At 35.2% G+C, this 23,890-nt stretch overlaps 2 protein-coding genes across 3 annotated transcripts; both read left to right on the top strand.

Annotated features, from left to right (window-relative positions):
- Nucleotides 1-1,130: 1,130 nt before the first annotated feature.
- Nucleotides 1,131-12,076, top strand: LOC104901292 (pentatricopeptide repeat-containing protein At3g59040). The gene is made up of 7 exons (XM_010688844.4): nucleotides 1,131-1,503; nucleotides 2,481-2,793; nucleotides 3,643-3,933; nucleotides 6,579-6,827; nucleotides 8,708-8,832; nucleotides 10,724-10,822; nucleotides 11,220-12,076. Exons 1-7 carry the CDS (start codon nucleotides 1,373-1,375, stop codon nucleotides 11,752-11,754), a joined length of 1,743 nt encoding a protein of 580 aa, XP_010687146.1. The 5' UTR covers nucleotides 1,131-1,372; the 3' UTR covers nucleotides 11,755-12,076.
- Nucleotides 12,077-18,936: 6,860 nt separating this feature from the next.
- LOC104901293 (uncharacterized) lies at nucleotides 18,937-23,321 on the top strand. 2 transcript variants are annotated; one of them, XM_010688846.4, is made up of 4 exons: nucleotides 18,937-19,368; nucleotides 21,773-22,300; nucleotides 22,577-22,721; nucleotides 22,895-23,074. In XM_010688846.4, exons 1-3 carry the CDS (start codon nucleotides 19,114-19,116, stop codon nucleotides 22,676-22,678), a joined length of 885 nt encoding a protein of 294 aa, XP_010687148.1. In that variant the 5' UTR covers nucleotides 18,937-19,113; the 3' UTR covers nucleotides 22,679-22,721; nucleotides 22,895-23,074. The 2 variants fall into 2 exon arrangements, with proteins under 2 accessions (XP_010687148.1, XP_010687147.1); XM_010688845.4 differs by lacking the exon at nucleotides 22,577-22,721 and having other exon boundaries at nucleotides 18,945-19,368; nucleotides 22,895-23,321.
- Nucleotides 23,322-23,890: the final 569 nt, after the last annotated feature.

Here is a 23,890-nt window from a genome sequence, read left to right as displayed (position 1 = left end):
GGAGGGAATTAAGAAAAATATTAAAATAATAGAGATTCCCTAGTTCCGGCGGAATCTCCGTTCTCCGGTATCATTTATGCTATTTCCTGCACCCCACCTTTAAGTTGGTGCTACGCTTTGCACCCGTTTAGAGTTGTGCTGTTTCTTGCACTTGGTCCAAAGTTGGTGCTGTTCTAGCCAATTAACCCTATTAATAAAGAAGTATTATTATTTTTGGTTAAAGTCTTCCGCTGTAAGTTATTTTGTTAGTTAGTAGTTGGTTGCGAAAGCGCGTTAGTCACGTGGCGGTAATACTCCTATATTACTCAAATATTATTTACTAAATTATTTATTTAAAAACGAGTAATTTGGGGGTGTTACATCAAGTTACCAGCTTCAAGCGTGAGTAACTTTTTGTCGAAGACAAGTTAGTTTATCACCTCCTTTTACCATTGTAGTTTGTCCTTATCATACCAGTCAAAATTATTACACTCACACATTGAGTCCCAGGCTCATAAAAATTACATGTAGGAATCTATTACCAGGATTACTAGTGGTCCAAGTTTTCTTAACGGCTGCTGGAACACCACAATTACATTTTGCCTTTGGCTTTTGATCAAAAGAGTGAGAGGAGGAAGACATTTCAACTTACACATTATAATTACAAAATACTTTATTAGTGAACCCTAATTTACCCAAAAAAATTCCAATTTTCCCAAATTACAAACCCTAATTTGCGTGATTAGAGAACTTACCTTCACTTTGTGCCAGTAGTATTGATGAAGCAAGCAAAATCCTCTAATCAATTGATTGCAATTTGCAACTGCAACACACAACTTTAATTGATAAATCATAATATAATTACGGGAAATTTTAATGAATTTGAGGAATGAAGACAATGTGGTTGTTATGCATGTTATAAAAAGCCAAAAAAAGTGGGAAATGATGAAAAATGGGGGGGGGGGATATAAAGTGGGCCCCACTCAATAAAAAATTTGACGAATTTCGTTAAAAGGTAGCAATAATCTGAATTTGAAAATAATAAATAATAAATGTACTTAAATTGAAAAAAAGTATATTAACAAAGGTAGTAATTTCTAACTTGTAAAAATAAAGTTTTTTTTTAAAAAAGGCCCAAGTGCCCAACAAAAACAAAAGCAAGAAAAACAAAGAAGATATCTCTAAGTCTAACGACTTCTCCAGCTCAAAACTCCTCCCTCCCTCTTCTCACAAAAACTCGAGTGAAATGCTTTGTTCTTCCTAGAACAGTACTTGATAGATGTTCTACTGCTGTGCAGTGTTTGTTTTTTCTTCTAGTCTTCAGCTTGCTTAATTCCGAGCGTTACCTGTTATACTTTAACAGTTTAATTTGGTTTAATAAGCTACATCATACATGACATTGACAGGGTTATCCACACGCCACCTAGTCCAAACTCACGCACCATATTTTGTTTCTCATGCTTGCTCTCCTTCTCTTTCTGATGTTACCTCCTTTCAAGCTTTCCCGGCGACCGCCATCTCTCAGTGAGTTTATTTTTTCTAGATTTTTCACTGTTTTTGCTCAATATTTGTTTATAGATAAGAATCATTTTATATGGAGTTTTCCTTCTTTTTATATATTTCATATGTATATATATATATATACTCAAAAGTTAAGTTGCGTATGGTAAATTTTATGTTTAGATAGAGGTCAATTTCGTATATATAACTTTCGTGGGTAATAATTTGATAAGTAACTTTGTTCAGAAAAAAATTGGTGGTATTTTCAGCAAAAACAATAGTTGATTTATTACAAAAGGTAGTATAATAATACAAAAAAGACTAGTAAATATAACTTATTGGAACTTATCTAACTTATTGAAACATATTATAACTTATTGGAACCAATCTAGCTCCAACTTTATTTGAAAAGTGAAGAGAATGCATCCTGGAAAGTCAAATTAAAATGGAAATACCTCTTTGCTATTAACTCGCCAGTAAATTGTTCTTCACATCATAATTTGGGCTGGTTATAGAATAAGGTGAAGAATGGACAAATGCTGTATTTTGTATTTTGTGATCTGCTTGGGGAATCCTTCCATGCATTTTCACTCAGGCAGTACCTCTTTGAATGGGTTAGAAACTAGCTATTGCCGTTGAGGATTATCTTTTCATTAGCTTGCCCTTGGTTATTGGCCATTTATTGCCATAACCTGCAGTATGCTATGGTGCTCTTTTTCTTTTGAGGCTTTTCCTTTGATGTTGTTTGGGCTATGATGGTCATTTTTTATGATTTCCTAATCCACAAAGAAATTATGTAATAACTTTTATTTACCCTGTGAATAAAAGAAGATAAGAATTGGGACAATTGGCTTAGCAAATAGCTGCTACTAAATTTTTGTAGCACTAGACTGCTGCTTTTTTTTTTTTTTTATCCGGCTTCTTTAGTGTGTCTATGTGTTGGGGTCCATGGGAGCTTTGTAATGCATGACATCCTTATGCTTTTAAATTTTCTGCTTCAGAAAACAGATGGCACTTGCAAACATGTGTTACATCAACTTTAAAAACCACAGAAGACTGGAGGTTGTTTGTCTTGGTATGTTGGCACCAAGAAAGTTTATGCAAAAGAGGAAGAAAATAGAACTTTTCAAAGATGGAGCCCATGAAGCAGATCAAAAAAGCTGGTGGAAACTTATGCAGGAAATTGAGGAGACTGGTTCTGCAGTTCCTGTTTTGATAAGTCGAAAGGCGTCCAATGTATCTCTTCCTAAAGAACTTGTATTAGGGACGTTGGTCAGATTGAAGCAATTGAAGAAATGGAATCTTGTTAGCGAGGTACTTTATCCTCTTGTACTGAACCCTGCTTTTCTTCATTCAGTTTTTGGCTAAAAGTTCAGTTGAATATACTAAATTCTCACATGTATCTGGACTTCTTCTATACATTAATTTTATTGCATCATCACGGCAGTTAGTGCTTTTGGATGACTGTATTCTGGTTGGTGAATCTATCTGGTCATGGAAGCTGATAAGCTATGTAATTACGAATAAAATCATGATCCAAGAGATAGGACACTGAATTGGTGGTAGGGTGCTGAAGTGCTGCTAGAAACTCAAAAATGATTTCAATAATCCAATCTTTGCGAAGAGAGATAATAATGTTTGCTTTGGAGTAATTTAACAAACAAGGTGTTAAACATTCTACATTTCCAGACTTCTCTCTTGATAAATAGTTGATGGGATGTAGGGTGTTCATTTTTGTGTAAGACTTGATCAACTTACTCTATCTTTTATGGGACTATGGTTACTTACAGGGTTGTTGGCACTTGACACTTGTTGTCAAGCCTGATCTTAATAAAGATTTGCTTACTTGAGTGCTAATTTACTTTTAATTGATACTATAGATGAGACTTCTTTATGTGTATTGTTTAAGGTTGCTTTTTCTTTCTGTTTTCTTTTTTAAGGTAGATTAAGGAGCTTAATACAATAGCTGCTTGTTTGGGAGGTCGAGGGGTGCCAAAAATTTAATCTTATAGCCTTTTTGGTGATTAATATTGGGGGAATACCAACTGAGCCCTGTTTTAAAGTGGGGACCATAAGCTCTTTGTTTGTTAAGTTCTTTACATTCTTTAAAAGTGAATGTGCTTGAATTTCTTTCTTACATGTAGCATCCATTTTGTCTTCAAGATTCTTGAATGGCTAAGGACTCAGGAGTGGTGGGACTTCAACGAAATGGATTTTGTGATGCTTATCACAGCTTACGGGAAGCAAGGGGACTTCATAAAAGCTGAGAACATATTCAGCTACATGAACAAGAAGGGATTCGCTCCAAATGTAGTGTCCTATACTGCTCTTATGGAGGCATATGGGAGAGGAGGCCAATACAATAAAGCCGAGTCTGTATTTCGTAGAATGCAGACTTCAGGTCCTGAACCCTCTGCTTTGACATATCAAATAATTCTTAAGATATATGTTGAGGTAATGCATATTTCTAATATATATCCTTGCCTAATGCCTATTATTGACTACCTGTAAAGTGTTCTTGTCACAAATAAATTGAGAAAGATATAGTTGCGACATAAGCTTATTGATTAATGTACCAGCATAAAGAATTATGCCAAGTGGTTCTCAAATTGAAAGAATGTGCATGCGACAGCCATGATTCTTTCTTTCATTGCGATCACTCAGTAGTCATTTAGGCTTCTGATATTTCTGAAGCATAGCTTTTTGCTACGCTTTCTCTGTCATAAATCTTCAACTTGCTACTACCACTATTGGCTTCTTTGTTGTTCAACATTAGTTCTTCTATCTAATCAAATTTAGTCTTAGATTGAACATGACCTATTTGATGCCATCCAAAGAAGTTGGGCAGACTCTACTCTTTATGTTCGTCATGATTATAGTACTAATAGCTTCTATAAGAGTTTATGTTATAGATAGTGAAGGTTCTCTTCCTTTGAGCATAAGGCACAGCTTAAGTGGAAGGCAAAGAAGGTCCCCTTCTGGGGGTTCCGAGCCATCAGTGAGATACCACTCTGAAAGAGCTAGAATTCTGACCTTGTGTCAGGACCTTTGGGCCAAGGGACAGTCTCAGATAGACAGTTTCTATGGGGCATAATATATCAAGAATTGGGATCTAAATAGCATTGCTGCATTGCATTTGTTTTTTTACGTACTTGGAAGTGAAACTTTATATTTTTTTGGGGCGGGTGGGTAAAAACCATAATATTATGTGTAAATGTTGTTTTCTAAAATTCAAAAAAGTTTGTTGTATAGAAGCATTTGTGAATCTCTTTGAGAACCACATGATTGTATTTATGGAGGCTTTTGTACTTTAATCTTACTTGCAATCTCTTCTTCGTACAGTAAGAGGTTTGGTATCTATGTCATATAAAGTTACGCATAAGAATGCATAGTCATAGACTTCATTGCTCAGAATATGTAAGCAAGAATGTCTGGTAAAGGTGCAATGGCCTAATGAATACTGGTTCTTTGCAACTGCAAGGGGTAGCTTGCTGGCATCTTAACCTTCACTATTCTGCAGTATGGGTGGCTGCTCACATGTTAGGTTATCTGTTATCATTGTGCTGAAGATGCAAATGATTGCCTTTTGCAATGGATTAGAACACTCATGCAATCTATTGGATGCTTAAATAACTTTAATTCAAAGAAATGGGCAAATCCATGATTTGTAGAGGAATAACATATGTAACTATTATCATTTACACAACCTTAATTCTAACATGTGCATTTCGATTATTAAAGGCTCAACTACCGTGTAACTAGTCTTAATACACAATTGTAGTGTGTAGATGGTAGAAAGGAAAGCTGATCTATAAGATAGCTGATGTTTTCTAATGAAATGCATAATCATTCTGCTATCATGTAATCAAAGAACAAGAGTATTATCACTTCATTTTAAAAGAAAAGATAATTGTACTAGAAACATGAGCATCTTGCACCTCAGGCACCAAAAGGCACATCAATGATAATCCCCATGCAGTGCCAATGTGCCATGAAGATGATATTTGGGTGCCATGCAGCTTGTGCTCGCACATTATTACGGTGGTCTAGTTTATTTATCTACTTATATTTGTTTCCCTCCTGTACATAAATTTAAGAAATGAACATGCCAATTGTCCACTAAATAGAAAAGGAAACAGCATGGGGTTGCAGTATGGACAATGACTGTACTTCCTCTTTTGTTGCTATGTGAAGTTCTAGATTTTCCAAAAAATATTTCTTTACCTCTTAAGTATCTAACAACCCACATAATTTCGTAGTAAAGGATTCATTGCATTTTTTTGTATGTAGATTATACTTCGAGCAACTATTTTCTTATAGCTTAGTGAAGGTAGCCATATGATTGGCAGTTTTAGTATTGACACCTGCACTCTCTCCTTGCGATAAAAAACGAATGCTTTTGCCAATGTTTCAAGTTAACATCGAGAAAACCCCTTTCCTTTACTATTGTATACTTACACGAGTAGAAGAGTCATAAAGTGGATTTTTTTGAAGCACACCTACACTGAATTTCTGTCTTTACTGTCGGAGATCAGGGTCTATGGTGTCTAATTACCAAATGAACTGATATAAACCATATGTTTATCTAGTCATGGAGGAAGGTGAGATTGCTTTTTGAGATGATTTTTGTCACAGTGGCTGCGATAGGCTTGTGGCCTTTTTCACACTATATCTGATTTAATTCTGCATTAAGAGCAATCCGCAAAGCTTCAAATTCTATTTTGTAAAACCAGGCTTTGAAGTTTTATATCTAGTTATCATTTCCAATTAATTTAGCAAATAAAGTCACATAATTTTTACGATGCTTTCAAGTAAGAGGTGAACGAATCCTGTCTATTGAAGCACTTGAATCTCATTGCCTAATATTTGGGATATTGTCTGCATTCTGCTTGGTGTTCTATCTGGTAATTGATAGATAATTTTCACCTTTTTTCTTTGGAGATAGATATTATTAACCTCACTTTTAGATCTGAAGAGATTGTGGATTATCTTTTTCTTTATTTCTTTTATTTTACAAAAACCACATGTTAGATGGTTAGGGTCATGTAATGCCCTGGACCTGTTTGTATTATGAAATCTCATCAGTGCATCTTGTGCAGGGAAACAAGTTTACAGAAGCTGAACAAATATTTGAGAATTTGACTAAGGATGAGAAATCGCCTTTGAAGCCAGATCAGAAGATGTTCCATATGATGATTTACATGCATAGGAAGGCTGGAAGCTATGAGAAAGCCTACAAACTCTTCTGTCTAATGGCTGAACGGGGAATTCACCGATCCACAGTTACTTTCAATAGTCTAATGTCATTTGAAACCAGCTATAAGGATGTATCACGTATTTACGATCAGGTAAGGTTGAAGAATTAGTCATCATGCTGTTCACCAAAAAAATTAGGATTTTAAATTGTCTGTTCTTTATTGTGATTCTGAATTTCTATGTATGTGATATAACAGAACAGGAAAAGGATTGAATGAAATAGATATCACATACAGGATCAAGAAATTACTTCTTAAAAATAATCTGGAAAAAGAAAGTTCCAGAGTTTTTTGTCATCAGAAAAACTAAAGGACAGTGCACGACATTTTGGTCTTCTTCATTTATTATCCATGTTGTTTGATCTGGATAGTGTATTGTAGAAACATATCTTTGAATAGATGTATTCTCCGTCGTATGATGGGCCTATACTATTAAGAGTTATGACAGTTATTGCAAATTTTGTTAGGCATTTCTTACATTCATTCATGTACTTTCATATTCTTGTAGTTCAATATTGCTAAGTTATTTACTTCAGTATTTTGATACTCCCTCCATTTCTTATTGAAGTTCCTAGTTTGACTTGCACATTTGCCAATATACATCTTTGACTATAATATATGACTATATGTAATTACTTATTAGTAATAGATTATAAAATTTTGATATTATTGAAGTACTCATTAAGACGAATAAAATAAAACCCCACATGAGACTGACTATGTTTTTTCTTATGTATTGGGAAAATTTTAGAAGATTTTATGTAGTTCTAAATTGTGCTAAGATTCCAAGTAGGAACATCAATAAGGAACAAGGGGAGTATGTATTTCTCTTAAAAATCTTAGTAGGTTCATCTTCCTATTTTCATCTTAACTTCTATAACATTTTATAGTATTCAAGCTTATTTTTGTAAGTTGGTACTCTCTTCATCTTGAAGTAAACTTCCTGTAGGCTTGCTCATGCATTATAATGTTTTTAGTAGGGGAGTGTAGGATTTATGCTAGATAATTTAAAAGTACGGATAGAAAAAAAGGAAATATTGATGAAAATAATCCTCTCTTTGGGCGTTCTTCTTAAAACAGTCCCACCTTTATATTAGCACAAGATAATCCCATCTTTGAGCGTTATCCACTAAAATATGTCTATTACCCTATATTGTAGGTAAAACCCCGTACATTTTATTACAAATATCCAAACTCCAAAAAAAAGGATTGGATACCCATTTTACTGGATTGGATTTGTGAACACCCCTAAAAGTTCTGGACCATTTTAAGAAGCTCAAATATCGGATTGTATTGAGTTAATCAAAAGGTGGACCGTTTTGAGAAGACCGCTCAAAGATGGATTATTCCCATCAATTTTTTCTAGACAATATTGATTGTGAGAGATCGACCGTTAGTGGGGGCCCTCCAGCATTACATTGAATATAAGAGAGGCTGTGGTCGAGAGAGAGATATAGTGGGGAACGTGCATTATCAAGTCTCTTGATTGAATTTCTCGATGAGAGATTCCCTTAAAAGTGAAGCATAATTATTTGTAAGGAGAAAAGCAATGGTCTCTTTGAGGAGAAATGAGAGAGATCAAATGGATATCGAAAAAGTACAATGCCCAAAAAAGATACAAGGAAACCGAAAGAAGTAGCTAAAACACAAATCAACTAGATATATGATTCACACCCACTAATCGAAATTTGAAGCAAAATATGGACTTGAATACACTCTGGAGCACTTTGATGTACCCAATATTGTGGAATTTCAAAATACACATCTGAGGAAAATGGGGATTTGCTCATTTACTTGTTTGGCCTAGATAGAATTGAAAGTCAAGACGTGCTTGATTAAAATGAGAAGAAGTTTACCTGTTATGTTGCTCAGAAATTTTTCGACAGAATTTTGCTCATGTTGTTTTATTAAGGTGTTCCTATCTACCTTGGACTAATGTTCTTTTGGCTTCTAATATCTTTTGTGGCTATCAGATGCAAAGAGCAGGTCTCAGACCAGATGTTGTAAGCTATGCTTTACTCATCCATGCTTATGGGAAAGCCAGACGCGAGGAGGAAGCACTAGCAGTTTTTGAGGAAATGCTGGATGCTGGTGTCAGGTATTCTGATATTAAAGTCATGTTTTGATTTCTGTCAGAAAAATATAGTCATCCGATGGAAACAACTAGAATTTGACATGTTCAAGCTTAATTACATTGCCTCATGAAGACTTTGATGTAATCATAAGCTCAAATTGCTCAATATGAATTGTTTAAAACCAAGTAATCAAACTATAGAGCATGTATCTTCATATGCTCCCTGAGTACTTGATTCAAAACACATCTATACTTGTCAGTAGACAATAAACAAAAAATACTCCCTTTGTTTCTGAAAATAGTATCACTTCTCTTTTCAGATGAACCAAGAAAATATGGAAAAGGTTGGTGGGAGAAATAGAAAAGGTGGGGTTAAGGAGAGAGAAACAATTATAAAGTAAGAAGATGTGAGTAATAAAGTGAAAAGTTATGGTGGGCCTCATGTCCCACAATAGAAAAAAAGGTGTACATTTTTGTGAAACATACCAAAGAGGAAAGTGAGTAAATTTTTGTGCAACGCGTATATGATATCTCTGGTTCTTTGAGATTTTCTAGTAGTGGCTAATTTTGCTCTATACCATCCGTGTAGCCACCAATCTTTCTATGACAAGATTACTGACTGTTTGAGCGTTGTGCTATCTTCATGGATGGTTGAAGTTTAACTCATTAACTGTAGTGTTGTTCTTTAATTAAGCATAAGGACTTGTGTTCAGATGGCCACCTCAATGTTCCTATGCTAGATGTCAAGTAGTCAGGGTCGTGTCGTTGTAGTATTCAGCACAAAGGAAAACTACCCAGTCTTTAGTAGCACTTGTTTAGTTGTATGACTTGTATCTGATCATTTTATCACTTGAAGTCTAGTCTCACTCCTGGGGATTCTTTTCATTTCACATCAAGAAATTATGTTAAGAATCATTATAGTACTAGAATCAAAGAATTTTGGCATGAATATGTGGTTTAGGGTGTTTCTGTATTACTAGGAATAAGGAACATTTGAAATGAAAGTTCGAAACGTGGAGAGGATGTTTGGAATGGTATGATCACTATATCAATTAGGGAGTCTTAACAACTCTTTTTGGAAAAGAGTGAGCTCAAGGAGAAATGGCTTGGAGTGTTTGGTTGGGATGGTAGATGCAGAACCAACGTGGGTGAAATAGGTGGAGGATAAGAAAAGCACAAAGTGAAATGTGTGACAGGAGGTGACACTAATACCAAGATGTTTTTCCAGCATATGGTTGTCTTTATAGAAAAAAGAGGTCTCATTACATGAATAACTACTAGTAGTTTTTGCACGCGATGCGTGCGTGACATTGCGTGTTTGTGATTTTGTGGAAATTTTCAATTTACTCTTCATTCATTATTTTGGGTTAAAAAATTGTTGTAAATGTAATTATAAGAATAAGTGTACAACTATACATCTATAAATAAGGCTCGATGGATTTTAGTGAAAATTACTCGTAAGATGTAAGTGTATAAATATATCTTTCTAGAGAATGACTAAAGATCAAATAGAAAATTTTAATTATTACTTTGAGATTTATCAATAGTATAGGGAGTTACCTTCACACAAAAAAATTGGGAGTTAGCTTCACACAAAAAAAAATGGGAGTTACATTAGAGTTTTTGTTTTTTTTTTTAATTTCCATCACTTTTTTGCCTTCATTAATTATCTTGGAATAACGAATACATAAAGGGTACTTAAGGGAATTCGGGTGCGCACCAAAGTACTCAAGAGTCATATATAATAGAGATGAGTCATCCAACATGTGGGCTGCTAGTGGTTTTTCAAAAGCTAGTTAGGAAGAACTATCAATCAAGAAATGGTTTCCTGTTATCATCTGAAAGGTAATCAGATCTTAAGACAGTAATTATTTTTTCAAAAGTTTGATATCAATATGCTATTGTTTGTTCTCAGACCGACACATAAAGCTTACAACATATTGCTTGACGCTTTTGCTATCTCGGGGATGGTGGAGCAAGCTCGAACTGTCTTTAAGTCCATGAGGCGTGATAGGTTGGTGTTCTTTTTTCATTTCTCATTGTTGGCAATCCATGTTAATATACTATTGAACAACTTATTCCGCCATTATTTCATGTTAAATACTAGATTGAATAGTTTCATTTTGTTTTGCCTTTTTGCATACAAACAAAAGCGTATCTTCCTAATGCCCCCATATTATAATAGAAAAATTAAGAGAGCACAATGCCTGCATTAGACCTTTGTTTCCGTAACTGGTGAAGCTTCTAGTTCATTCTAACATTCTTGCACCTATACTTTAGCTGGTTCAATTAGCTGTGCTTGGAATTCCTGTTCATATAGCAGTGAGTGGCACATTAATAAGGTGCACCTTTTGTTTGCCAATTCATTGCAAGAAGCTGGTGTGACCTTTTTTTCTCTTGCATGGCTACAGGTTGACCCCTGATCTATGCTCCTATACAACTATGTTGTCAACATATATAAATGCTTCTGACATGGATGGTGCTGAGAAATTTTTCAAGAGACTGAGACAAGATGGAGTTGAGCCCAACGTCGTTACGTATGGGACTTTGTTGAAAGGCTACGCAAAAGTAAATGATCTTGAAAAGATGATGGAAACATATGAAGAAATGGTAACACACGGAATTAAAGCAAATCAAACAATATTTACCACGATAATGGATGCATACGGGAAGAACAAAGATTTTCCGAGTGCCGTGCATTGGTTTCAGGAGATGGACGTTCGTGGATGCCCTCCTGATCAAAAGGCAAAGAATATCCTCCTGTCACTAGCTTCAACAGAAGAAGAACGAGAGGAAGCTAATAAACTCGTGGGAAGTGAGACAAGCAATCAAACCTCTCGGTTCTCTGAATTCAGTAGTGATGATGTAGATGAAGCTAGTGATGATGATTATTCTGATGACGAAGCAGAGGCGAAGATTACCTTCGACTCTTATGAAAAGGTATAGGATGAGTTGGTGGCTGATAAAGGTTCATGATAGTTAGGCACGCTGATTGTAAAGCTCTTAAATCACTGATCCCTCGAAAAAACGGAAGGGCTTCTCTGGTCCTCCTGAACTTGAGAGTTCTGACGAGGACTGAGAGAACAAGGTCTATGGTGATGTCATAATTTACTCATGACACCGAAGTAAATCACCATATTTGTTTGTATATTTTCGAACCCATATTTTAGATTGGTTCCTTAACTTGATAGAGAACTGTTTCGAGGCATGTATTATGGTAGTGAAAGAAGTGTTACATATAGCAATATATTATAAGTTCTTATTTCAAGTTCTATAGTATAGTTAATTCCAAATAAGTCTTGAGTTGCATCCCTTGAAAACCACTTTCTCCCACGGGCCACTCTTTCCACCCCGGCCTCATAAAATAAAAGAAGGCTTCCATTGTTTTAGAGAAGCTAAAATGGCCGCTGATGTAGTATGATGGTATGTAGTAGTTTTGGCCTTTGGGCATATACTGATATGTTAGTCTCTCGAGTCTCGACTTCCGGAACAACCTTTCTAGTACTTACAATAGGTTTCTTGCACCTGAACGGCTGAACCTCTTGAGATTCGTTAGACGGTAGAAATTTCTTTTTCTTGATGGCGAGTTGTTATTGTTGGGATATTATTTTACCAAATCTTTTGGATCTGAATTCTTGCTTGGTGGGTATGAGGTGCTTATTGAAATAGAAATTAGGGTTTTTTGTCAAAAACTACCTATTAATTACAACTTTTTGAAAACAACTACCTAATATGTCTAATTTTTGAAACAACTATCTTTCATCATGTTTTTTTTTGGTAGCACTACCAATACACGGTAAATGTTAGTAATTCCGTTTGGTGGGTCCCACTTGACATTTTCCTCCATTTTAGTGTTGTGGGTTTGTCTTTTTCCCCCTTCATTGAATTAGAATCACCAACCTCATACTCCAATATTCAATGTCAACAAAAAGAAAATTCTCTCTCCTTTTTACTTGGCGAATTGCATATTCCCCCATTATCTTTGATTCTTCATTGAGCATCAACATCAGTAAAATGCATGGTAAAAAGCAAGCAAAGTGGCCCCGAACGTAAAAGCAAAAGAATAATGGGCAAAGGGAAGAGATGGAAAATGTGAATCTTGTTGGTCTTCTTCAAATGATTTAAATGGTGGAAGAGGTGAGAGAAAATGGTGTGATGTGAAGAGATGAGATGAGAGAGAATGGTGTTTGAAGGAAATGTGGAAGAGGTGTGTCGAATGAATTTGGGAAAGTAGTCAAGTGGGGCCCACCAAACGGAATAAATAACGTTTATTGTGTATTGGTAGTGCTACCAAAAAAAAACATGATAAAAGGTAGTTGTTTTAAAAGTTAGACATATTAGGTAGTTGTTTCCAAAAAGCTGTAATTAATAGGTAGTTTTTGACAAAAAATCCTAGAAATTATTTGAAAAACATAAAGTAAGGAATAATGGACTTTGAGATTTGCTTCTACATGAATTGATGTGGGGCTGGTAATGAAGCAATAGTGGTAAACATGTTTTCTTATTTTTATTGGGTTTATTTTACAAAGCTAAAAATTAGAAGAAACTGAAGGCACACAACAATTAATAAGCACACTTATTTTTATTGTTTTTCTCTTTCCTCCCCCTCTTTCTTTACTCTTTAGTCTTCCCTTAAGAGACAACAATCCACATCTCTTTTTTACATATTTGGTAGATAATAGTCAAAAGTTGAATATCTTTGAAATTCTTTGAAAGAAGTTGATCAGATGTGGTCTCAATATAAACAATTATTCTAATTGGTTGTTCTTCATGGGGTCCAAAACAGACTACCTTGAAATTTCTTATGAATTTCAAATGAAAACCTTAAATTATTTGAAATTTACGTTTCAAATTTTCTTTTGTGGTCACAAGATTTTCTTATTCGTGTCACTACCTCATGTAATCATTTGTCTTTCCTCTCAACACTCTCCTTCTCCTTTTCTAAAGATGAAAATGAAATAATTCAACAGAATAATAAAGGTATTTTTCACCCCGTTTAATGTTTTCTAGCTAATACAAAAAACTCTAATATTGTAACATCAATATAACCCATGAGTCCCACATCAACAATTTTAATTTATTTTTTTCATTTACACTATATTTAATAAAGCAAAATAGAATATAAATGTACAAGATCACTTAATCGAAGGACCACTTTCGATGTAACTAGAGTTGGCACATTCATCTATTTGTGTACATACTCACCAAACCATCTACCATTATAAGAAGGACCTATGCTCTACTCTACTTCATAAATGCAATAGAGAGAATACTAATTTAACTTACACTGGGGAACTCACCTTGTGACTTTGAAGTCACAAGTTCGAACTCACTACCTACTTGTACTTGAAAGTAGGGATTCTCATATACCCCCTATGTACTCAAGCGTTGACTTATGGAGCTTAGCTAGCTGATCTGTGAGAGGTGATGGCCGAGTAGGGTCATTCTTCTTACTATGGGATTTTCAAGTGGGGCCCCCAAAATATTTGTAACTCATAAGCCATTGACTTCTACCGCGACTTCTCTTTTCTCTAAGTTACACATATACTTCCCCTCTCTAACAAGGGATAAATAGCTTTTGGTGACCCTAGTATTCCACCTTAGTCAATTCATTAATGTGTGTGCAATCATAGTCCAATTATCGAAAAACTATGCCAATATGTGTCAGCCGAAAGAAGTCGCAAAATGCAACAACAATCTCCTTAATGAAACCACATCGTAAACTTGAAATCGCAATTAATTTGCAACTAAAAGGAAAACATATGACAAACATTATCTCAAACCCTTCATTCATTTTAAGGGTTAAAAATAAGATATAGAAGACTTCTAATATTTTGTTTTTGTTACTAAAAAATTATAGTTGCTCCTTAATTGGTTAAAGGAAACTGAACTAAGAAGGCATTTGGTTCACAAAGGGGAAAGAGAAAAGGGTTTATGTAATACCCCTAGTAGATTTTACCCTCTTTGGATCCTAGCCACAAAGATTTTCTTTGGTGAAGAATCGAAGTCCTACCCAAAAGACCTCTACTAGGTTGAGGTGTCCACCTCTATATAAAGAAGGCTTTGTTCTTATCAACTTCTGATGTGGGATAAGCAAGATCTTAGATACCTTCTCCCCTTCCTTAAAGACCATGCTTCCCCGTAGGCACTACAAGATACTGTAATGGGATCTGATACCATATTTAACACCCCTAGGTGTGCAGTAGCCCACTAGTAAATATTATCCTCTTTGGGCCTAGCCCGCAAGAATTTGCTTTGGTCTAGAACCGAAATCCTACAAAAAACGCCTCTACTAGGTTGAGGTCTCCACCTCTTCTGCGCCTCTGCTTCTTTTTCCTGATCATGTATTTTATTTTATTTTCTCTATCTCGTTCTCTCTCTTGTAGTTCTAGTGTTGTGGTGGTGTTTCACTAGGGAAAAAAAAAAGGAAGTGCTTCGCTGGAAGAGCTGCGCATTCTTCAAAACGCAACCCTTCTATATTGTAGGGCTACGTTTTTGAAGAAAAGCGCAACCCTTTTGAAAAAGGGTTGTGCTTGTAAAAAAGCGCATCCCTTCTTACAGTCAGAAGGGCTGCGCTTTTTCTACAAGCGCAGCCCTACTAAGTGAAGGAATGCGCTTGTAAAAAAAAACGAAGTCCTTTATGGGCTTTTTTTAAAAACTATTTTGAAAAGAATTAAGCGCGGGCTTATCATATTAAGCGGGCTCATTCTCCTCTCCCTCATTCTCTCCTCTCTCACGTCCTTCCTTCTCCCTCACGGATCTTCACGGCTCAATCTCTCTCCTCCCTCACGCAGCCTTCATTCTCTCTCCTCTCCCATTTTTTTTCTCTCTCTCTCCTCTTCTCTTCAAAAACAACCTCCGTCCTTTACTCCCTCACGGATCTTCACGACTCAATCTTTACGGCTCAATCTTCAATTCGTCGTTCATCGGGTTCGTTGTTCGTCGGGTTCCTTGTTGGGATTCCATGAGTTTTCTCCATTGGTTGATGATTCTATGAGTTGTTCCGAAGGCATTAAGTTTAATTTTTTGATTTAAGTTGTTGTTTTTTTGGCTTTCCTTGTTCAGCTGCTGTACAATAGTACAAGCTACTGATTATTACGTTAGTGTAACCCTTTCCTGGTTGGTATTTTAATCATTCTCTTCTTGTAATCTTGATTCACACAAATATTTTTCTCATTTTTTGTTCATTTTAATTCGTTCATTTTTTTCATTTTTGTTCTATTTTTGTTCCTTTTTTTTTCTATTTCCGTTCGTTTGTTGGCAGAACTTCAGATCTACAATTTTAGGGTTTTTTTTTCATTTTTGTTTATTTTTTTCACTTTTTGTGGAACTAATTTGATGTTCTTGTTAATTTATAATTTTGTTTTGTTGAAGTATTTATTTGATCCTTTCATCTATAATGTTGCGGTCACAAGTAATTTCGTTTGTAAATTTCAACTGTTCTTAGTATATTTACGAGTAAATTAAAAAAATGTAATTTTTTTTTTGATTTTTTATGAGTCAAAAGGGCTGTGTTTTTGTGCCAAAACGCAGCCCTTCATTGTGAAGGGCTACGTTTGAAAAGCGCAACCCTACTTAAAAAGTGAAGGGTTGCTATGAAAAGGGCTGCTGTCAAAATACGCAGCCCTACGTACAGGCCTTTTTTAGCGTAGCCCTTCCTTATTTTTCCACTAGTGTTTAGAGGTTGTTGGGGTGGATTTTCGTGGTGGGTGGGGTGGGTTTCATGGGTGATTCTCTTACCCTATCTTGAAAACCTCAAACCTAACGACATCTTAGATGTATGTCATTAGGTATCAACATATAAATATGATCACAAAGTCTATGTGGTATACTCTATTTGGTTGTTCCTTATTATGGGATCCGAAACAGACTACATTGAAATTTTCTTTTAAATTTCAAATGAAAACTTTAAATTATTTGAATTTAAGTTTCAAATTTGCTTTTGTGGTCATAAGATTTTCTTATTCGTATCATTACTTCATGTAGTCATTTGCCTTTCCTCTCAACACTCTTTTTCTCCTTTCTATTAATGAAAAGAAAATATTTCGATAAAAGAATAAGTTACTTTTTTTACCCATGTTTAATGTTTTCTAGCTAATACAAACTACTGTAACATAACCCCTCAAAAAAAAAAACTTTAACATCAATATAACTCATGCCTCATGAGTTTCACATCAACCATCTTAATTCTCTATTTCATTCGCACTATATTTAGTTAAGCAAAATAGAATATAAATGAATAAAATCACTTAATCAGATTTTCGAACAACCATTTTCGATGTAACTAAAGTTGACACATTCATCTCTCTGTGTACATACACATCAAACCATCTACCATTATAAGAGGGACCTATGCTCTCTTTACTCCATAAATGCAATAGAGGCATAGTAATTTAACTCATACTGGAGAACTCACCTTGTGACTTTGAAGTCAGAAGTTCAAATCCACTACCTACTTGTCCTTGGGAGTAGGAATTCTCTTATATCCCCCTACCCTTAAGCGTTGACCTGTGTAACTGGGCTAGCTGACATACGAGAGGTGTTGGTCGAGTAGGGTTATTCTTCTTATTATGGGGTTCTTAAATCCCCCCCCCAAAAAAAAACTCATAAGCCATTGACTTTTAACACGATTTCTCTTTTCTCTAAGTTACACAAGTACTTCCCCTCTCTAACAAGGGATAAATAGCTTGTGATGACCCTAGTATTTCACCTTAGTCGATTCATTGAAGTGAGTGTGATCATAGTTCACTTATCAAAAACTATGCCAATATGTCGTCTGAAAGAAGTCTCAAAATACAAACTCCAATCTATTTGATGAAACGGCATCGTAAACCTGAAGTTGCAATTAATTTTACAACTAAAGGAAACATCTGACAAACATTATCTCAAATCCTTCATTCTTTTTAAGGGTTAAAAATAAGATATAGAAGAGTTTTAATCCCAAAACTCTTAGGTTTTTCCCAAATCGTCAATATGGAGTTGACTTTCCTAAAGGACTCATCAATACTACCTTGTGAGCTTCACAAACTATCTTGGCCTTGTAGGAACCTAACCAGTTCATCCCCAAAATAACGTCTAGATCTCCCAAATTGAACTCTATAAGATATATTAGAAGGAAAAACACACTCCCTTATCTCTTATACATCAGATTATATTCGTATCCTCAGCCCTGAACTTAATCTTTAGTTTATTGACCATTCATAGAGTCAAAATGGGAAAGTCTATAAAGGATAAGTCCCAAAATTGTTTCTACGATTTTCTAATATTTAATTAATTAGGTTTATTAGTCTTCTTTTAAACACTTGTTGGCAACTTCAAAAACGTTTTTCAAAACAAAACCTTTATAATGAGGTAGTCAAATATGCGTTTATTCGCGTAGGCAATAAAATCACGCCTATAAGGTCGTCAATCCTTGACGCACCTACTTGATATCCGAAACAACATATTATCTCACCTTCATAATCGTTTATGTAATACTATTTGTATGATATAAAGGAAACTATGTAGGCAATATAAATTTTCAAGATTTTCTGATTTGAAAAGTTTTTTTATTGACAAGAAGTGAAAAAATAAAAGTAATGAAAATTTTGAAAATTTGAAATTTCCACAAAATATAAGAATTGATTTAGAGTAACTCCCAATGGTGAGCATTTGGGACTTGCCAATTTGCTTGAGCTAAAACTGTAGGCTCATGTGGAATTTTGGTAAATAATTTCTATATTATTCTCTATAAAAAAAATTATCTTATTTTAAGTGAGACCTGCTCAAACGACAAGAACTAACTAAAAACCTAAATAACACTTTAAGAGGGTGTTTGGTATGGAAAGCGTAAACGGAATGGAAAGGATTTGGATAAGGAGGGGAAACGAAAATAATAATCGTTACCTTTAATTGTTGTTTGGTATCTTAATGGAATGAAAACAATTAAAAATAGAAACACTTACCTGAACCCGTTTCCTACATCAAAAATTTTCATACTAAACACCCTCTAAGCCAACTTACATTTTGCTTTACCATTGAAATTACTCTTATCTACTTACCCGTCGTCACTCTCAATTCCTACGTAATAAGTAATAACCACTCCTTTTCATCGTCATTCGTCAATAGAGTTCTGGCGTAAAAGGCTATCACTTGTTGGCTGTTGCTCGTTCTATTTTCCAACTTGTCAATCAGTGTTTTTAGTAGCTGCTAGTAAGTTCTACTGTTCGCTTTACCTGCGCCTCTCTCTATCTCTCCTATCTATCTCTCTCTCTCTCCTGTTCATCCCCAGGCTCATCCGCTCCCCCTTCTCCACCCCCAACAACAATGGCCATGCTTCTTCGAAGCGCCAATTTTCGCGCGCCGTCACCTTCTCTCTCTACTCCTATCTCTCCATTAAGACCTATCAAGTGTTCTCTTTCTGTTACTTTTAAAACTAAATGCTACACTACAAATACTTGCTTATATTCTCACAATTTTCCCTCCAAATTCTCCCATAAAGTTGCTGCGTCAAAGTTTGTGGTTCTTGCTTCTTCTGGAGAAGCCACTGAAACTGAAGAAATTCAGCAACCTGAGATCCAGGTATTCCCTTTTTTTCTTTTCCAACTATTTTTTCCATCCAGGTTTGTCCCTTTTTCTAGAATTTCATAATTTCTTATATATGTTTCGAAGGTTGTTGGGCATTTTAGTACCTTTTTATATGACAAGGAAAAGAAGAGATAGAAATTTAGGAGCCCCTCTGCACGAAGGGAACTCCTAAATTGTCTGATACAAGAATGTTTGAAAGGGAAGAGGAGCTACAATCATCAATGGACAAATTGGATTGAACAATATGACCTATATTAGCTATCCTTAGCAGTATTTATCTATTAACTTTCACTATAACTTTTTTATGGTAGGTAAAATAAAAATGTTATTAACTTAGATGTTGATTAGTATTCATATGTATTTCTTTTTTTTTCCAAATAACAACTTTTTATTATTTTTATCTTTAGATATATTAATTGTTAAAGATGTGTATTGATGAGTGTGAAAGAGCAAATGTTTGCAACTTGGAAGTATATTAAAACACAGGAAGTAGATAGTTTTTGGTGGTTTTTTTTCAATGACTTAGTTCTTGTGTCACATTTAATTAGGGTTGTCAAAAACTGACCTCTAGCTATAGTCTGGAATTGCCATTGTTGGTAGCATAAACTGTCAATTACCTTTATGTGGTGGCAAATGTACTAGGGAATGAGCAGGGCAATGAACAGATGATGTTCACCTCCAGGGAAAAGGGCAAGTTGTAACTTGTTTTTATAGAATGTTTTGGTGGAAAGCTTTAAGGCTTCAGTTGATTGGAAGGAAAACATTTTTGATGGAAATGATTTTCCATGAAAAAACATTATCCAACGGGAAAACACGATATTAGATTAGTTTTCCTTTGTTTAGGAATAATGGAAATGAAAGGCAGAGGATGGATGAAAGAAAGGAACGAGGGAAGGTGAAGAATGAGGAAAGAAATGGGACATTATTTCCTTTTAGAAGGAACATGTTTTCAACCCTTAGGAGACTTATTGGGAGAACTACTGTCCACCGATTAGAAATCTGTTTTCCATCCTTTACAGACCAAACAGTAGGAAATGGGAATAATACTATTATGGGAAAATGTTTCTCGCCCGACCACTCATTATCTTAGTATTTGTTTATATAAATGTTATTGAACTCATTATTTCGATTTCATTTTGAGTTCGTTGAATTTGTTGGCTGAAGGTTTCTCATATTGTCATTGAACATATAATCTGAAGTTTCAATTGAGTTCCTTGGAACACAAATTTTGTTTGCTTTTCTTTCAAAGAACATATATGAAGTTTATATTTTTGTTTGTTTATGTGAGCTGCACAGGGTTGCATGTAAGTTTATCTGTGAGGATCCATAACCTGTAAGACGTGATCTTGTGCTACTGCTGTGAACATGCATTTTATCGATTTAAAACTATTCTGTGTCATTGAACGCTAATCACTGTTCATCAGCATCTGTATTTTGAAAATATTTGAGTAAATGATTCACATATTAGGTCCTGCAAATTTAAGGCTAAAAAAATGATGGTGATGCACTAAAGAACGAAGGTTTTGTGTGGCATGCCGTGTTTGGCCAGCTAATTTATGTAGTTCTTTCTGAACTCCATCTCTTACTCTAGAGATTTTAGATTTCTGTTTCTTCAACATTAATGTTCTTCTTTCTGTAGTAATGAACTCATTTTAATGGCAATATTGTGCGATATAGCTGGTAGTATTACGAGAGAAGCAAGGTTGCCTTGAATGTTCTGCCATCCTAGTGTGCAGAATGAATGCAACAACTTGATTTGCTTATCTTCACAAAATCACACAAAATCAGGACATACAATTGAGTAGTTTTGTAGTTTCTAAACCCATGCCCTTTCATCTAATCTTCCATATGAATAATATGTGGATGAAGTCTGTTTATATGTTTAATGAGTCAATATTAAATTGTAAATCTGTTAGGAACTATTGAATTTACTATCGGTCTTAAATCCTGATGTGAGTCTTTTCTGATTGATAATTTTAATAGGGTAATCCAGCTCCAGATGTGCTTGCTAGCAGGCAAATTTAGGGAATGCAAGATTCAAGTCTGAACCCTTGTCCTTGTCTTAACCCAGCAGAATAAAGAGAAGCGTATAAAACAGAAAAAATTTCCAGCTTATAGGAAGTCTTCATTGTCTGTTATAAGGTCTTTTGCAAATCTTCTTGTGTTGTATGTTAAATGACAACGGCCAATAAGTCTCTGAAAATCACTTTAGATTCATAGGGACAAGGTGGTGAGTCTTTTCTGTGCTCTAGAATAAATTAACTCAATCGATCAAGATTATCTTTTAACTATGCAGGATGGTACCCAGCCCCCACATCATTTGGCTAATGGTGGCCAGTCATTTGTACTCTGCTAACAACTGTCTCATGATTTTAATGGTTTATATCTTTTTTGACAGGAGAATACAGATGAAGCTCTGAATGGTGAAGCTGTACAAGAGGAAGTAAGTGATGATGCTAAATCTGATGCTGATGAAGCTCCCACATCACCAGTGATAACTGCTTTACAGTTGTATAAAGAGGCTTTGAATAATAATGATGAGACCACAGTTGGTGAGTTAGAGGCGTTCTTTAAATCCATTGAAGATGAAAAGGAGATGCTTGAAAGAAAGGTTGCCTCTATGTCTGAAGATCTGTCAGTAGAAAGAGATCGTGTTCTTAGGATTGGTGCAGATTTTGATAATTTCCGGAAGAGAACAGAAAGAGAACGTTCTTCATTGGTGACGAATGCAAAGGGAGAGGTAATTGAGAATTTTTTGGGTGTTTTGGATAATTTTGAGAGGGCGAAATCTCAGATCAAGATAGAGTCTGAAGCTGAGGAGAAAATCAGCAATAGTTACCAGAGCATATACAAGCAGTTTGTTGAAATTTTAGGTTCAGTTGGTGTTGTTCCTGTTGAGACAGTTGGTAAACCATTTGATCCATTGGTGAGTTCTTTTTCTTTCATTATCTGTTAAAACAGTGAATTGCTTTCTGCTTTCTTTAGCTTTGAGAGACTTCTATATTCTTCTCTTTGGGGTTTGGGTGAAAAGAGAGAGGAGCTTGGCTTCCCCTTGTGTAGGCTAGCTAGCAGTTCATCTCACTAAATGATAATATGTGGAAGTACTGTAAAATTCTTTGCTTGGGTTACGTGATTAGGATCTCCTGCCTGAATAACTTGATTGGCTTAGTGATTACGCTGTTTGCTGTGTGGTTTAATGCAGGTGGGCAACCAAGTTGGCTTGAATTTCAGCCGAGTATTTGGCAAAATGATTCAATTTCTCAATCGTGGTTTTTCAGGTTTTATGACAACCTGGAAACGTTAATAACTTCAAAACCTAAGTATTTCTTGATTTTCTTGCCAACTTGGTGAGTCCACATAGATAATATATGTATTGTGCTGGATCTTTGCTCACCTCTAGTACAAAATTGCATCTTAGATTATTCATGTTATTAATCATTTTAACTTTTGTTGTGGGTAAAAAACAATCTCTTTGGGTAAAAACCTCTGTTTGACATATCTTTTGGCCATTTTGTCAAAGTTGCACGAAGCCATCATGCGAGAAGATTCCAGTGTATATGATGAGGGCGTTGTAATCGAAGAATATCGTAAAGGGTTTAAGCTTGGTGATAGGCTTCTACGCCCATCTATGGTGAAAGTATCCGCAGGTCCAGGACAAGAAAAGCCTGAAACGGTTGAATCATCTGTACAAAACGAGGGTCCAACTGAGGACAGTGAGGAAGATGTCAGTGCTGAAGGTGATTCAGATGAGCAAACAACTCCATAAAATTCATTTTTGTTAGATTAGGGGAGGGTTTGAACAACTTTTCAATTGGTAACCAGTTGTTTCCGCTGCTGTAACAAAAAATTATTGTTATTGTTGTTCTCCTTGATTACGAGAGGACACCGATTGTAATAGTTTTGTGCTCACAGAAGATAATAATAGATACGGTGATGATTTGAATTAACTAATCTACTGACATTTGTGAAGAAATCAGTAGTAAAATGAAGAACATAAAATGTGTACGGCATTTATTATTGATTCTTAGAGAGAACTTTTTCTTTTTCATTAAGAGAGATTTTGAATGTAATAAACTGAAATCTTAGAGAGATATTACATCATTAGCTATATATATACAGAAGCTAAAACTAAAGCTATAAGAGGAAAAGCTTAAATGGTAAGCTAACTAATTCTAATTGTTAGTTACAAAAGATGAAAGATGCTGAGCTGTCGTGAGTTTGTTAATTCCTAGGCTTGTTGTTGCTGAACAAAAGTTGTTACGTAGTACCAAACTAGTAATTTAATACAACAATTCCCAACAACAGGTAGGAGACTTGTGCAACAACGATTGGACTCGAATCCCGATCAAGAGCTCCGACTAGCAACTTGCAAAAAGGGACCCATCCTGGAGGTTTGGGTGATATTTCCCCCTTCGATGCTTTAAGTCAGATTTCAGGAATATGAAGGAACTTTTAGAGAGAGAAAGTAGAGAGAGAGAATTTATGGCAGAATAACAGTACTATGCTCTGAAAAACG

This window comes from Beta vulgaris, chromosome 8 (genome assembly GCF_026745355.1).
Source record: "Beta vulgaris subsp. vulgaris cultivar EL10 chromosome 8, EL10.2, whole genome shotgun sequence".
NCBI classification, from domain to species: Eukaryota; Viridiplantae; Streptophyta; class Magnoliopsida; order Caryophyllales; family Amaranthaceae; genus Beta; species Beta vulgaris.
This window is presented reverse-complemented; position numbering and strand designations above follow the sequence as displayed.